The following is a 16,942-nucleotide window of genomic DNA, read 5'->3' as shown; positions in this document are numbered from 1 at the left end:
AAGAATCCAATAACATTTCAAGGACTTGCGTATCTTTAAAATATATCTGAAAATGCTCAAAATGGACAATTTGAACCAAAATGACGGACTTTTGATCCCATTTCAGGTCTGGCTTCTTGGGACTTTTTTGTGGGTCTACTCATGATAGCCAAACCCACCAAAGAACATGTTGCTAAGTCATATTAGCTACAGGGGAAATTTATTGGAAAATCCAACAAAATTTCTAGGATTAGCGTATCTTTGAAAGAGAACGGAAAATGCTCAAAATGGACAATTGGAACCAAAATGGCAGACTTTTAGTCCCATTTTAGGTCTGGCTTCTTGAGACTTTGTTGTGTGTCTACTCATGATAGACAAACTCACCAAATGTCATGTTGCTAAGTCAAACTAGCTTCAGGGGCAGAATTGGAAAAGATGTGCACAAGCACCTCCGTGTCAACAAAATGTGATATCCGTGCGTGTGCGTGTGCGTGTGTTTGGCAGACTGCGTGTCCCCGGCATAAACATGAGACAGGAGCGTCCACTTTGCCTGTTTGCCAAACATGTCAGTCAAAGCAAAGTAAAACAGCTCGTGAGCCATAATGACGAGCATCCAAGGAAACACAACTAAAACTTCCACTCCGACAGGGTGCGCGCGTGTTTTGGTTTTTGTTTGTGTGCTTTATTTGAACCCCCAACTTTAACCCTACCTTGAAAACCTTATTTAAAACCTTCATCTTGGTTTAAAATCCTAACCTTTATTTGAAACCATAACCCTGGCTTCAAACCTTCATTTGAAACCTTAAGCCTTTGTTGAAACTGGCTTGAAATCCTAATTTGAAACCCTAACCCAAGCGTTAATGAGACGTATCCAAGGATGCTGGCTGTAACTGCACACTCTAGTTGGACTTTAGGGTGTGCGCGTGTGCACGTGGGTGTGTGTGTGTGTGTGTGTGTGTGTGTGTGTGTGTGTGTGCGCGCGCTAATAAACAATGATCTAACACAGCATAAAAGGGCGTCCTGCCTCTGTCGTGCAACCTTTTGTTTGCCGCTGTGTAAATCAATAGCGGCGATGCAGTAATCACTTTTGTGCTGCTTGTTAAAGGCGTTGAAGGCCACGGCGGCCGCAGCGGTGTGGTAGCGCTGTTGTCGCCGCCTCAGGCAGATAAGATGAAAGAAAGAAGTTTGTAAAAGTTGACAATACACACCGACAGTCAAAAGTGTTGGAACGGAAAGAAACTTCTGGTTGGCATAAATAGCACAAAGTCGTAACTATTTCTGTCTTCAAAACACGAAATGTTGCTTGAAACCCTAATTGGAAAACCTAACCTTTATTGGGAACTTTAACCGTGCCTTGGAACCCTAAACTGGCTTTGAAACCCTAAACCTGGATTCAAACCCTCATTTGAAGCCCTAGTCTTTGTGTAACCCTGCTTTGAAACCCCAAGCTTTTCTTGAAAATCTAATTACAAGCACCCACATATGCTTGAAACCCTACCCCAGATTTGAAACCCTCACTTGAAACACCAATTTTCTTGAAAATCTCATTTGAAAGCCCAATATTTATTAAAAGCCTTAACTCTGGTTTCACACCCTCGTTTGAAACCATAACCCTTGTGTGAAACTATTTGAAACCTTAACCCTGCTTAAAACCCTACTTTGAAACCTTCATCCTTTCTTAAAGCCCACATTTCGAGGCTAAGCTTTTCTTGAAACCATGACTAAAAGTATTGAATACTTGAAACCCTATCTCAGACTTGAAACCCTCATTCAAAACCCTACCCTGGTGCAAAACCACATCATTGTCATAAAACCTTCATTTGAAACCTTAACCCTGCAAGCTCTACTTTGAAACCTCATTCCATTTTTAACGCCCTCATTTTTTTAAGCTTTTATGAAACCCTAATTTCAACCTTGAAACCCTAAACCAGACTTGAAAGCCAAACCCTGATCCAAACTCCAACTATGCCTTGAAACTCTACTTTGAGATGCCAATCCTGTGTTGAAGCCGCATTTTAAATTATTATCCTTGAAACCCTAACACAAGTCTTGAAACCAAAGCCTGCTTTCAACCCCATTCATGCACACTGTATTGATCAGACGGTGACGCAATACGTGATTTTTTTTCTCAATGAATTTGTGATTGAAGTCGGCCCCGGCGGAGGTCAGAGCGTGGGTGCGAGGGGGCGTACTCACGGCTGTCCCTCGGGCGTGTTCTCCGGTACGGCGATGGTGTAGGAGGCGTTGGTGAACTGCGGCGCCCTGGCCCCCGCCACCACCGACACCACGGCGGGGACGCTGCGGCTGCCCAGGCGGTCGGCGGCCACCACCGTCAGCAAGTACTCGCGGTCGCGCTGCAGCGGAAGCCCCGTGGTCCGTACGTGGCCGCTCTTGCGGTCCACCTCGAAGCGACCGTCACCACCTGGACACAGAAGAGATGCCACTGAGCTCCTGTTGTGTTGGTTTTTTTGCACAGGGACAAGGAGATTCATATTTGTCAACTAGAATTCAACTGTTAACTGCCATGGACGTATATATTCGTCAAATACATTTTTCAACAGGTAGCCATGGAAGAAGGTTTTGCCTAGCTTGTTTGTGAAATTCAGTTGTAGTGATAAACAAATCCCTGTAGATGGCAGCGTTGCATTGCTTTGCCTTTGAGATCAGCCCGGATTTTGAGTACAAATCAAGATTGGCGGCCGGATATACGGACAATACATTAATGGAGTAGGGTTATTACAGTCTTGGAATTTTTCATTTTAGTTCGTTTTTATTACGTTTTGAGTTTGGTTTTTTAAATTTAGCTAGTTTTAATTAGTTTTCACAGCAGTTCTGTTTGGTTTTATTCGTTTTTTTTTAATGCTTAGTTTTGGTTTAGTTAGTTGCAGTATTTTTTTTTTTAAGTGTATTTCTTGTGTGCAATATTGAATAAAATCCACGGTAAAATGAAAAAGTAACGCATTTCTTACCTAGTGTCGTATTTCAGCCGAGTTAAATAAAAAAGGAGGCGAGCCGAGTCATTGAAGCCAAAAGTCAAGCATGCAAAATTGTCGGCTGTAGTAAATATACTTAAAATCACGGAGGGGACAATTTGGATAGTCTAATTTGCAATTGTTAATTTCATGAAAAGCAAGAAAAATAGCAACTTGAATTTCCCGTGAATAATAAACTCCTTAATACACTTTGCTGGGATGCTTTATTATGAATGAGTGAATAATGTAAATAAAGCTAAACGGACTGCTTTTTATATAGCGCTTTATCTAAGATTCAAAACATAGCAATAAAGTGTATGTAAGCTCTGAAATTCAACTCTTTTGTCCAAACAAACATGGCTACGTTTAGTTGTGCCAAGCTTTTAAGAATGAACAAAAAACTGAAGAAACAATTGCGGTCCAAGAATTTTTTTCCACGGCTTTATATGGTGGAAGCGAATGCGAGCCATGTTAGGAGAAACCGTCACTCAAGTTGCTTTTCTACATCTGTAAATACGTAAGTTCTTATTTTGAAAAGCACTTTCTTAGTCTTGTTTTTTGTGTTTTATAGTTGACGGTTTCACAAAAGGAATAAAGTTTTATGTCACCAAGAGACCAGTTTTTGTGAAACCAACCAATATTCTACGACTGATTACTAACGAAACGTAAAAAGGTAGAAACAACCTAAGATATGTTTACTTCTAAGAACATTTTGAGCAGAGTCAATTAACCTCACGTGCGTTTTTGTGAACATAAACGAGCCAAACATGTTTTGCAAATATGTCCATCCAAGAAATATGGATGTACTCAAATTGATTTTGTGTGTAAGCATTGAGACGGTGTAAAAGAGCCGCGTCCTCTTGAGGGACAATTACGGGCACTTTTTCCATTTCTTCTTCTTCTTTGTATAAAAAGTGTGATATTGCTGAGTCATGCTGAAGTTCCGAGTTGAAAGGCAAAGCAGTGGAAACTTGCAACAAAGAGCCGCGCAGAACAAAACGCCACCAACAAGTCGGGACTGTCAACACGTCGACATGACGAGACGAGACGCGACGGCTGTCAACAAGACGCCCAGACTTTTACGTTGCTTTCAACGCAGAAATGATGCAACGCCCACAGGACTTTGGATGGGAGGGAGGGGTGTGTGCGTGCGTGCGTGCGTGCGTGCGTGCGTGCGTGCGTGCGTGCGTGCGTGCGTTGTGGGTCAAATTGACCCCTCTGGTGCAGCAGGGAAGCAAACAAATTAGGAGTGTTCCTACATGAATTGATGCAGTTTGGCTCCTGCCAAGAGGGGGGACAGGCTTAAAACCCTAATTTGAAACCCTAACATTTGCTTGAAACCTTAACCCTGCCTTATACACTCATTTGAAATTATAATTACTCACTTAAACGTGAACATTTGCTTGCAATGCAAATCTTCGAACCTAAATTTGAAACATTAACACTTTGAAACCTCCACATTGCTTGAAATCTTCATTTGAAACCTTAAACCTGGCTTGAAATCCTAATTTTGACACCTTAACCCCGGCTAGAAACTCCCATTTTTATGCAAAATCATAAGCCAGGCTTGAAAACCAAACCCTGCCTTAAAATGGTGATCTCAAACCCAAACTTTTTGACACACTAACACTGGCTTCAAACCCTACTTTGAAACCCTAACATTGTCTTTAAACCTTAATTTGAAATTCGGAATCCCACTTAAAACCTTATTTAAAAACCATGAACCTGGCAAAAACCTTCAATATAAATACTAACCTTTGCCTGAAACCCTGAACCTGTCTTCAAACCATCATTTGAAACCTTACTCCAGGCTTTAATTAGTAGCAAGAGCAACAAGTGAACCCACCGTCCGCCAGGAAAAACTCCACATCACCGTTGAGCCCCTCGTCGCCATCCAGGGCGTGCAGCTGGTAGACCAGCGAGCCGGCGGAGGCGTCGGGCGACACCACGGCAAGGTACGGCGCCGGGACCATGCGCCACTCGGGAACGTTGTCGTTCACGTCCGTCACCGTTAATTCCACTCGCACCAGGTACCAGTCCGGACCTGTGGATCAGGAAACAACATTTTGTTCTCTTGTTCGCTCTCCTCAACCGGCACATTTGGCCGCATTAAAACACATATCAACAATAAATGGTCACTTTTACTTTACTCATTTGACTTTTTATTCATTTTTTTTTAAATGATGGATTCATCAATGTAGTTGGAAATGGGTGCCATTTTTTGGGGTTTTTAACTACGGTGGTCGTAAAATCCTGTCTGAGAAACTTCCACAAATGCAAAAACAGATTTGAAAACAACATGAAAATGAAGCTCATAATGAAATAAATCAGAAATTATCTTTCAATGTCTGACTTTTACAGTTTTTTCCATGAATATGATTGCAAATGTGTCGCCTTTTCATTTTTGGAGGGAATATTTTAGTGGGAGTCGTACCAAAAACAAGAAAATTGAACCAATTCAGTCACAGCTCTGTGCTGAAACAAAACCTGTATTAAATAAACCGTCAAACAAAGTTTCAGCTAAAAACTAAACATTTCAGGAAAAAAGTAAATTGGTCACATTGCTTTGTGATTCCGATAAATTCAAAATTAAAATTAAATATTTATTAAAATGGAATCCCATTTATGAAAAAAAATTCTGACATTTAACATTTTAGTCTCACTCTCAACATTGTCGCAATGATATATTTTTTAAATGATTATTTATTATCATTTTAAGTGGAATATTACATGAAGCTGACAAACGCAATCTTTATTTTCAAAGTTCTTTCATACAAAAAAAAAAAAACTGTGATGCATTAGTGGCTTGTGCAATGGCAGCAAGATGACATTTTCCCTTTTTCTATCAAAGGTGAAAGCAGAAAGGCGACATTTTGTCTCGAAGGAGGATGCGCCTGCAGGCTCTTTTGTGGCGGCCCCTTTTCTATATTTTCTATTTGCCTCAAATGGAAAAATTGCCGCGATGGCGAAGACCAAACGAGGTGCGGTCTTCACTAACATGAATGGATGAATGAATGTGATCATCCATGAAACTCATGCCAAACCCAAAACATTACTGTATTTAAGAATTCAAACCATGACAACATTGAAACCCCAATTCAAAACCCAAATTGTGGCTTGAAACACTACTGTGAAACCCTAACCATTTCTGCAAATCAAACCATGGCTTTAAACCCCACCCTAACCCAATCTTAAAACCTTACAGCCAACCAAGTCTTGGAAAGCTAACTTGAACCTTATCCTGACTTCAAACCATATCCATTGTTTGAAACCCCAACACTGGTTTGAAACCATAAACTTGGCTTGAAACCCTCATTTCAAACCACATCCTTAACTTTAAATTCCAATTTGAAACTGTCACCTGGTTTGAAACCCTCATTTGAAATACTAACGTGAAACACTAACTCTCGTTTGAAACACGCATTTGACTTGAATCCCTAATTTCAAACTTTGACTGAATTGATACCCTACCTTCACACCCAAACTCTTATTTAAAACACTAACCCTAGTTTTCCATTTGAAACCCTAATTGGAAACCCAAACCTTTGTTTGAAATTCTAACTCAGTCTTGAAACCTTAACCCGAGCTGGCAACTCAAAGTTTCAACCAAAACCCTTGTTTGAAAATGCAATACTGGTTTCTAACACTTGAGCTTAGCTTGGATACCTTAATGGGACACTCAATCCTTGGCTTGAAACCCTAACTTAAACTCCAGCTTGCAACACAAACCTTTTCACCATGGCTTCAAAACCATAACCCTTGTTTGAAACCCTAATGTTAACCCTACAACTGGTTTGAAAACAGAAATTGTGATTTGAAACCCTATTTTTGTCTCGAAACCCTATTTTAAATATCAACCCATACTCGAAACCCTAATTTGAAATGGTAACCCAGAGTTAAAGCTTAACTTGAAATCCTAAACCTAAAAGTATAGCCTCATGTCAAACCCTAACGCTTACTCAAACCCGCCTTTATGTGGCGTCCCACCGCCCAAGCGCACCTTTTATCTCTTTACTGCTCGCACCGGTTTACTTTTTCCCGTCATCGATCGGCTGCATACAAAAGACGACGCAGGACGCGTGTCCATATGACGCTACATGAGCACAACGGACTCGCTATTCATTTGAAAGGCGCCTTTGTCATCACTTGTCTTCCTTCGTTCCCCCTTCTGGCTTCTTCTTGACGCCTCAGACGTCTGCGACAAGTCATTACAATCAGCGTGCGCACAGATCTGCTCCTCAGTCAACAGCAATCATCCTCGCAAGCGCTCGCGCACGCCAAGACGGTGAAAGGAGCTCATCCGAGAGCAATTTTCTTGGGTGCGCCCTGCAAAATGTCCCCACAATCAATTTAGTGACACACTAAAGTACATAGACACGTTTACACACATGCAGTCGCGCGCGCGCACACACACACCAGTTGGCTAATCTAATCGAACTTAGTTATTTTTAAAATCAAATAAATAGTAAACAGAGGTCTCCCATCCAGGTCCAGAAAGTAAAACCCTGCCACAGTTTGGCTTCAGCCCCTCGTGCTAGCGAGCTAGCTCCCTAGCAGGTATACGAGCACCCGGGGAGCTAGCTAGCTAGCACGAGGGGCTGAAGCCAAACTGTGGCAGGGTTTTACTTTCTGGACCTGGATGGGAGACCTCTGTGTATAAGAAGCAAAATATACACAACCACACAAACACACACACACACACACACACACAAGATCTAAGAGCCACTGGTGATGCAATGAAAAGAAAAAACAAAATGACAAACTGACTAGTTTGCAGAAATTCATCCAAACGCAAATAACTTTGCGGCCGACCCATTTTTAACAAAACAGGCTTACGCAAACATATTTAACGGAACTTCTTTCAATTATCTAAAAAACACACTTTGACTAATAGTTTTCTTGGGCAAATTATTTAACTCCAGTTAAAAAGTTAAAAAGAAGTCATTGGCCAACTCGAAACAAATCAAGGGTCAAGATTTGTTTGTAAGGGACGGTAGTGTCGTACGTGGAAAGCTGCATCGCACTGCCAATGTCAACGTTCCCACGTCTCTTATTTTCATTGATCGCACAGTTCAAAAACTACAACAACAAACCGGTAACGTTTCGTTTTTCAATGTTGATGCCGATGTTAAAGACGTTAGTGAGGCAAACTCCACTTTTCAGGTAAACAACACAAGAATGACAGCAACGACACAAAATAAAACACCTCTGCATCGCGGCCCTGCTGTGTTGTGTATTTATTGTAGTTTTAGCTTTCTTGGTACAGTTCAGAACTATTTTTGCTCTGCCTCCCGTTTACTTGGATGCAATTCCACTATCGACCTCTAGATGGTGCCACACTACATGGTTTGACACTGTAAATTTGAAGAACACAAACAGGAAGTGTTTTTTCTCAGCTTAGTTTTTCATGTCAAATCTTAATTCATACTTTTACGCCTGAAGAAAGTGACAGTTGTAGGTCCATTTTATATTGGTTATTATCAGGGTTGGGAAGGTTATTTTTAAAATGTAATCCGTTACAGTAACAAGTTACCTGCTAAAAAAAAATGTAGTTAGTAACGTAAACCAAGTACCATAATATTAAAGTAATGTAACAGTATTACTTTTGGAGAACTCCAATATTGAGTATGCTCATGAAGACAAAATAGAAATAAATATCACCACAATATATATTCTATACAATGTGCCCCTGCTATTTGCGGGTGATAGGGACCCGGGCAGCCTACAAAAAGCAAGAATCCTTGCGTAATTGAAAAGCATGTAGGCTATTTATTGATTGATTGATTGATTGATTGATTAATTGATTGATAGATAGATTAATTGATTGATAGATTGATTGATAGATTAATTGGTTGATTAATTGATTGATTGATTAAAGGCCATATGCTGTTTTCGAACTGTCACTGAAAGCAACCACATCTCAGTTTGATTGATAGATAGATGGACAGATGGATAGATAGATAAAATGAAGATGATGATGCGTGAACTTTTATCCCAGTCACAAGTTTAGCCGTGTATATGTTGCGCATGATGTTCAAATCGTGAATTGGTGGGAGGAAGATTTGTTTGGAAGGTGTAACTCACATTTTGGTTGTAGGCTAGCGGGCTAGCTAGCAAGAAGCTACAGCGCGTAGCATGCGGCTGGACTCTCAGCTCAAACTTTCGCTCCGAGTAAATTCCAGTGAATACCGGTCGTCAATTGCTCCTCCCGTCCGTGAAGCTTTTTCAAAGTTCAAACTGCCCGCGTGTGGAGGACACGACTAGTCAATTTGTTCGTTCCCACCTCATACGTAGAAACGGTAACGCGCGCGCGCGCGCCTCTTTCTCTCTCTGTCTCTCTCTCTCTCTCTCTCTCTGTCTCTCTCTCTCTCTCTCTCTCTCTCTGTCTCTCTCTCTCTCTCTCTCGCTCTCTCTCTCTCTCTCTCTCTCTCGCTCTCTCTCGCTCTCTCTCTCTCTCTCTAGAAATTGTAATCCCTCGAAGTAATCCCCATTTTTAATAAATGTACCTGTAATCTGATGACATGTTTTTTCCTGTAACTGTTGATGTTGTATGCATTTCTTCTGCTCTCTGTGTTTAAATGTGTTTGTATTATTTAAAAAAAAATGTGATTAAAGACCTTAAGTGTCATACATGCTATAAAATCTTGCCTGGGAGTGTTTAAATAGCATATTTCTATTTTAATGTGGGAATGGTGTTGAACGTAACGTAGTGAACCAGTGACCCTAAAATGGCCGCTTTACTGCTTCCACTATGTGCTTGCATCGTCACAGCTTCTTCTTGTTTTAAAGTCAACAAATAAGAACCGCGTCCACGGCAGCTGCTCGGCCTCCAGCTGCATCCGTTCAAGTATTAGTAACATCTCCTAAAAAATAAAAAATAAATCCACATTAAATCACGGCGTAGTTTCTTTTATGGAATCCGTCTCGTGAATGTGGCCTATATAACAGGACAATGTGCTCACTTATGCACTTTTAAAGACACGCATAAAACTAATGCAGCGTTTGCACTGAGACGTGATGGAGTGTTTTAACACGATAATACAATATACTGGAGAAGCCAAATTCCTTTTAAATGGCGTTAAATTGGCTCCATGTACATACTTATTGTATCACTAAACTTTTCATAAGATCTCGTAAAGTTACCGTTAATTTACACTATAGGTTTAAAATGCTTCATTTAGGTTCGTTTCATGGGTCCATGTGACCGGATCATTGAGCATTACAAAAAATAGAAGTTTGACAAAAATATAAAATAAAAGGAAAAGAGATTAAACCTAAAATGAGCGGAATTATCAAAAAATGTTTGTATGTAACACAAAATGGAATAAAAGGTATTGTTACATTGTTGGATTGATTAAAAGATGATACATTTTTTTTATTTATTAGATGTATTAGGCTATCCTAAATTGTTCCTTTTAAACAAAATAATGTGTATAATATATGATGTAATTATTTAGGTTATTATAACATTTTTATTTTTTTTTAATATTTTACAAATATAAGGTATTATTTGAAATGTATTGATGAAGATCCTGTCATTTGCAGGTCAAAATTAGTGTTGTTCCGATACCGATACTGATACCGGGAGAAGACCCGATACTTCATTAAAACAATGGTATCAATATCGGCAGGTACTAACAAGTAACATGCCGATACCATTATTTTGATGCTAATATAGGACTTTGGATCTTGTGTCTTGCTTGTGCACGACATTCGCAGCCAAAATATCCAATTGGTCCTTGAATGCTCTGAGCCAATGGCAGGACAGCTTTTTCATGTTGAAAAAGAAAAAAACAAAACGATGCCGATGGGAATCGGTATCGGGGGCAAAAAAACAGCATCGGAACAACACTTGTCAAAATGACAGAAAATTCAGCTTCTCTAATATAATAATGATGATAATGATAGTATTTTTTGCTGCTTACAATATTTTATCCCTTTTTGTTGTTTGTGTGAAATATTTTAATGTGTGTGAAGTTTTCTTGCCTTTTTGCTTCGCATGAAAAGTTTGTTGTGTGCGACTGTGAGAGATATTTTTATGCGTGTGGGAGATTTGTTGGAGATGTATTTTGGTTCGTGTCGGAATTTTTTGTGTGAATGAGAGACTTTTTGTGTGTGCGTGTGTGTAAGGTAAATGTTATTTTTGTCCACTTGACACAAAGTGAGCGGAGTTTGTGCTGTCAGCCCAAAAGCTTTCAGAGAAAAACGCGTCCAAGTTTGCCACGCCGCGTTCTTCAGGTCAGAATGATCTCTCGCTGGCACGATAGGTTGCGACGCAACGCTGAAGGCCGCACGCCTCGACAAAAAAAGTCTGCACTGAACTTTCGTGTGCGTTCACCCTTTTTTTCTGTTTGAGTTCACAATGTGAAACTGAGTCAAAGGAGTGTATTTTGGTGGGAAACGGAACTTTTGTGCACGTTCGTCTGTGCTCTGGTTGGGTTCAAAATGTGAACCAGCCTGTGTAGGAAAAGGAAAGACGTGTTTTTGGACTCTATTCTCCGGAGCAGATTACAAAAGTGGACAATTTGTGCTGTATGACGTGTAACTCGTTGGACATTAAATCACCGTGTAGGTGGATTTAACAAAAAAAAAAAAAAAAGCACACACACACATCGGTGGCATCGGGCCGAAAAAACTGTCACAATTTGGAAAATGTCATGTTTTCTCAAAAACTTTTGGTCAGTCCACACGAGTGGGTGTCATTTTTAGGAATTATTGAACATATTATTAAATATTATATAATTATTGAACAATGGCTTTTTCTTTTCTCTTCTATTTTAGAGCTCAGGCTGACACCCAAAATCCGGATCCATTATTACGAGTTCCGAATCAATTTGTATTTTTTGCACTTTCGCAAAAAAAAATACTTCATAGTTTAACATAATAATGGTAAATGGGGTGCATTGATCTCAATTGTACACAGCGGGTTCCCAACGAGCTTGACTCGTACTTATTTGGAAATGCTGAAAATGTCTCTAAGTGGTGTAACTATAGTGTATTTCAGTTGAAAGTGTTCATACATGGTCAATAATTGCTATATGAAGCATATACAGTAAGTGTGACAAGAATACACAAGATCAATAAGATGTAAAGAACGTAAAAGTGGTCAATGCATCACTAAGTATTATAAGATATGTGTCGTATCAGTAGAAGTATAAATTAAACGTACTGTGAATAAAAAGTATGCATAAGTGGTCAATAATTGGTGTATAAAAGGTTAAGAGTTGTACAAAATACATCATCAGTGGTATATAAAATATATATAATCCGACAATGCACGTGACTGATATGGAACACAACAATGCCTGGAAGCTCGTCGGTTGCTTCAGCAGACGCCGGCGCGTACGTTGCACTTGAGCAAGGAAAGCGTTCGCGTTGTGACAGCGCACAGCCGAGCCCCGACGAGCGTGTGACTCCCCCCCCCCCCCCCCCCCCGCGAGTCGGGTCAGCGACCATCTAATTAGCCAATCGGATGGCTCGCTCGTCGTCTCGCACTTGCCCCACTTTGTGCAGACGAGCGTGACGACCTGAGGACACCGCTACTCTTCCCGCGACCTTTGAACTCAGGCCTCATTTTCACACTCTGGCTCTCCGGCGTGTCATGTTTGATTATGTGTGCGTGTGTGTGTGTGCGTGTGTAAAAGGGTATCCTGAAATGAAAACACCCCATAGCTCAAACTTGAAACCCTAAGCCTGGCTCGAAGCCCGCTTTTAAAACCCTAACCCTGGCTTGAAACCCCATTTGAAAGCCTACCTTTTTTTCTCAAAACACAACCTTGGCCGTAAGCACAAATCTAGACCCTTAAGCCTGGCTTGAAAACCTATTTTGAGACTCTCATGTATCTTTTGAAACCCCAATCTTGTCTTGAGAATACAATTCAAAATCTTAACAATGGTTTTTCAAACCCTAACCTTTATTGAAACCTTGACATTGTCTTAAAATTCTTATTTAAAACCTTCACCTTAACATGACAACCAAATTCGAAGCCTCATTTTTATTTCAAACTTCAAACCCGAGCTTCAAACTGTCATCTAAAAGCCTTAAGCCAATTTTGAAACCCTAATCTCGATTTGAAAACATAACTTCATCATATTGAGACTCGACTTGTGATCTCCAGTAACGACTTAATACAATAATGGTAATACATCGATTATGAAAAATAACAGCTGTGTGAATTGTGTCTGCCTAAAAATGCTCACATTTCCGCCTACAATAACCCAAAGTGGAACTTAAGCCTCCAACAGGCAGCCTGTGTCAGGACATCGCACGGGTCTGAACGCGAGGAGACAGACGGACGAGCCTCACCGCTAATTAAATGTTCTGTGTGAGGATGACAAAGAGCGAAATCGCTCGCGACTGTAATTTGCTAAGATAAAACGCCGACGGCGCACCAGGAAATGTCACTTGAACAAAGACCATTTCAGAGCTCAAATTGACACAAATGGCTCAGCCGGGCAGTTTCCCGCAGACACGCGCTCACAACGGCTAATGTGGCTCCAACTCAACATGAGTTGTTTGCGGCTCCATCTTCAACTCGCATAAAAAAGTATTTCTTTGGAAGGCCTGCAAGGTAAAGTACAACTAAGTGATTTTCACATCATCGCTGGCCAAGGAAAACCTTCCACGGTTTGATATAATATTGACATTTGAAGAGTTGACAACTCAAACTTGACACGCAACCTGACCCAAACCCTTGCATAACCAATTCGAACCCTAACCTAACCCTTTCTCTACCTAAGACAAATACTAATGCCATTTTATCGAAGCCAAACCTAGTCAAGTCCTTTTATTTATATAGCACCAATTCAAAACAGAAGTTATCTCAAGGCACTTTCTCAAGGTCCAAAACTCGACTCCTCATACATTCTTAGCACATGTGAACCAACTGAACCCCTCATGAGCAAAAAGAAAGAGAAAGACAAACTCCTTGTCAGGAACAAACCTCAAAACAGAGCCCACCTGCTGCAGGTGACGGCAGCCATGATTGGTTGGATTGTGATGGACAGACAGAGTAGAAGGACAGACGGCCGCTCGAGCCAGAAGACAAGAAAGAGGGAAAGGAGAACAATCGGCACAACAACCGCCATATCAATAACCAGAATACAGTCGTCCTAATAAGACTGGTCCAGTCCCGACACCACTGTCCACAGCAATTAAATTGAAGGTGGACGTCCGAGGCAGAGAACACGAGAGACGTAGAGACTAAACAGAAACGGGTTTTGTAACATAACTACATGGATGGTGATGGTGATCCCAAAGACGCATATATACGTTTTATGGGGGGGGGGGGGGGGGGTTATGCTAGACCATACAGAACACTTAAATCATGCCCACGTGTCACATCTAAAATACTGTGGCCACTTATGTGCAATTTGGAGTAATGACCGGAAAAGTAATTCTGCTTCTGTCTTCTGCTTCATTTATATTTTTAAAACAAGTCATTTTTGAACATTTTCCCAAAACAAGAAAACAACACAAGTTGCCTGGATTCACCCTTTGTCTGAGTATCGGCACAAAGGTGAAAAAAAAAAACAACAACAACAATTACAACAAGGAGCAAAACGTTGCTGTTTTCGCCACCGCCGGATGCAACCTACAAGAAAACGCATTATCTTCATTTTCTCGACTTGCTTCAAGCTTATAGAAGTGGCATGTTTTTGTGTCGTGGCACAAATCGCTGCACTGGTAACAGAAAACGTATCCAGCTGTAAACCGTCCCAATCTGTAACATTTCCCCAAACCGAAAAGAACACCGAATCACAAACCAAATCCCGGCGCCAGCCATTCGCGATTTCCACCTTCCAGACCAAACAAGTGCAGTCCTAAATACACACTAAAGCGAAGCTCAACCAAGACGAAGCTTTTAAGACACCCGAACCACGGCCAATTTGGACATGGATCATTTGTGCAGGCAGGCAGGATCCTATGAGGCAACGTTAACAAGCAGCGTCATTAATGAACAACAAGGCTCACAAGGATGGATGGCTTTATTTATCTGCTCAACTTAAACTCACTTGAGTGACTTTGTCTTTTAATCAGCCCTTTTTTTTTTTTTACCCGCCAAAGCCTCTCTAATGGGTCTTGTTGAAATGACTTCACTTAGCATTTGCATCCAAGTGGCTCTCGGTTTTGTTTATAATTTACGGGTTCAGGTGGCCAAGCAGCAAGTCTCACTTCCGAATGACAACAGGCCGTGAATTTGATCCTCCTTCTCAAAAATGGGGGATCCAGGGAGAATTTTTTCCAAGGACCACATCGTAATCCGAACAGCAATTAAGCAAAAGTGTACCCTCTGAATGCCAATGGACAGTTGTTGTCAAACTTTTTACACCAATCACCATCAGGACCAACACAAAGTAGGGAGTCGGTCCAGGTGTTCAAAAGATGACACACAGGTTTTCTTCCTGATAAGTGTTTTTGTCTTTATTGTAAGCCACCGTAACTCTATGCAAAGTTTGATCATTTGCAATGCATTTAACTCATTCGAACCCAAAAATTTATAAATACGTTTTTAATACTTTATCCTTCACTCCCAAAAACGTATTTACCGGTATACGTTTTTTTTTTTTATGCTAGAGCATACAGAAGTCTTCGATGCAGCCTCAGAGTTGAAGAGGTCACTGAAAGAAATGGTAGTTATTACAAAAAAACGGCCAGCAGATCGCAGCAGAGTATAAGAGATCAGCCAGGACCATGTTGCAAAAAAGCTCTTTTTTTCCCCATTGTTTTCAACAGGTTTGTGAATAAGGATGAAACTTAGCTATATTATAATGCTAATTGATGCAAAAAAGAAAAAGATACAAAAAAAATATTTTTTTCCTGAAGAAAGAAGAGACTCTAATCTTTCTCTTGGTAGGCTCCATGTTTTTATAGCAATAGAACAAAAATAATCTGTGGACCTTCAGTCAAAATCCAGTAAAACAGCTGGGAGCGAAGGTGGTTGCTTCAGTGAAAATTGCTGGGAGTGGATGAGTTAATTGGTAAAATAAATAAATAATTGTACATAAATGATTCATTTTAAAAAGTTGACATAATGTTAAAAAAATGGAATACGAATTGTACCTAAATAAATAAAAAACTCACGCGGTTGTGTGTTATTGTAAAGTTTAATTCACTTAAACTACCACTTGTGAGAATCACTGCCAAAGGAATTAAAAAGTTGCTGTCTATTAAATGTTTTTAATGTGACAATCACAAATGCATATTTTTTTAGGGAAATAAATTTCATGAGGATAAAGAACAAAGATAAGCACAAATACTTTTTAAAATAAAAATTCCTTATCCTACAATAATAAAGAATTATTTTTTTGGTTTAAAGTTAAATGAAAGACGAGAAAATTGAAAAATTTAACTATTCTCATCATATTCTGGAAAAAGATACCATTAATGCTCTAAGAAATATTATTGTAATCCAAAAAATACTAAATAAAATCATGCCTTTTGTTCATGAAATTTCGGCGAGCTACTGTCTGTGCTGGGCTGGAAGTTCCATTGATAGGTCGGATGAGGTCGTTCCTCTTCACTCCGGATTAGCTCGATCCCTTTAAAGTGTGTCGGGATCCAGCAGGGATTACGAACGTCTGTCCACGAGTCAGACTCGGAGCTTTCTTTTTTTCTCTTCAGAAATGGCGACAGATGTTGAGATGGCGGCGAGGGCTGCGAGCGAAACATCTGCCTCCGACGTTCTCAAACATCCTGAGCTCCGGCCGAGATGTTAGACTTCCTCACACGTCGCATCTGGAAAAACTAACACCGCCAAATTTGAACTCGCTGTGAACAGTCAGAGTAGACTTGGCAGCTAACCGGGTGAAGATTAGCTATTTAATTTTCTTGTCAGTGATAAACTAACTACACTGAAGCACTTTTATCATAAGCAAGCCAAAAGCCATAAACTGACGGCTGCAAGTTCATCAGGTAGAGGGCAGAATTTGTGGTTCCAAGCAATCACAGCAAGTCGTCCAGGTCATGAAGGAGCAAAGCGGCCGCACAC

The 16,942-nt window shown here is 40.4% G+C and overlaps 1 protein-coding gene across 1 annotated transcript in view; it reads right to left on the bottom strand.

Annotated features, from left to right (window-relative positions):
• Nucleotides 1–16,942, bottom strand: part of LOC147176593 (neural-cadherin) — a 222,590-nt gene that overhangs the window by 149,868 nt on the left and 55,780 nt on the right. Inside the window, 2 exon segments of the mRNA XM_086071071.1 lie at nt 2,176–2,401; nt 4,798–4,995. Coding sequence (XP_085927197.1) covers nt 2,176–2,401; nt 4,798–4,995 — 424 coding nt within the window.

The sequence above is a fragment of the Leptonotus elevatus genome, chromosome 3, assembly GCF_054856555.1.
Source record: "Leptonotus elevatus isolate MCC_2025b chromosome 3, RoL_Lele_1.0, whole genome shotgun sequence".
NCBI classification, from domain to species: Eukaryota; Metazoa; Chordata; class Actinopteri; order Syngnathiformes; family Syngnathidae; genus Leptonotus; species Leptonotus elevatus.
The sequence above is the reverse complement of the archived record's forward strand: the minus strand, read 5'-3'. Positions and strand labels throughout refer to the sequence as shown.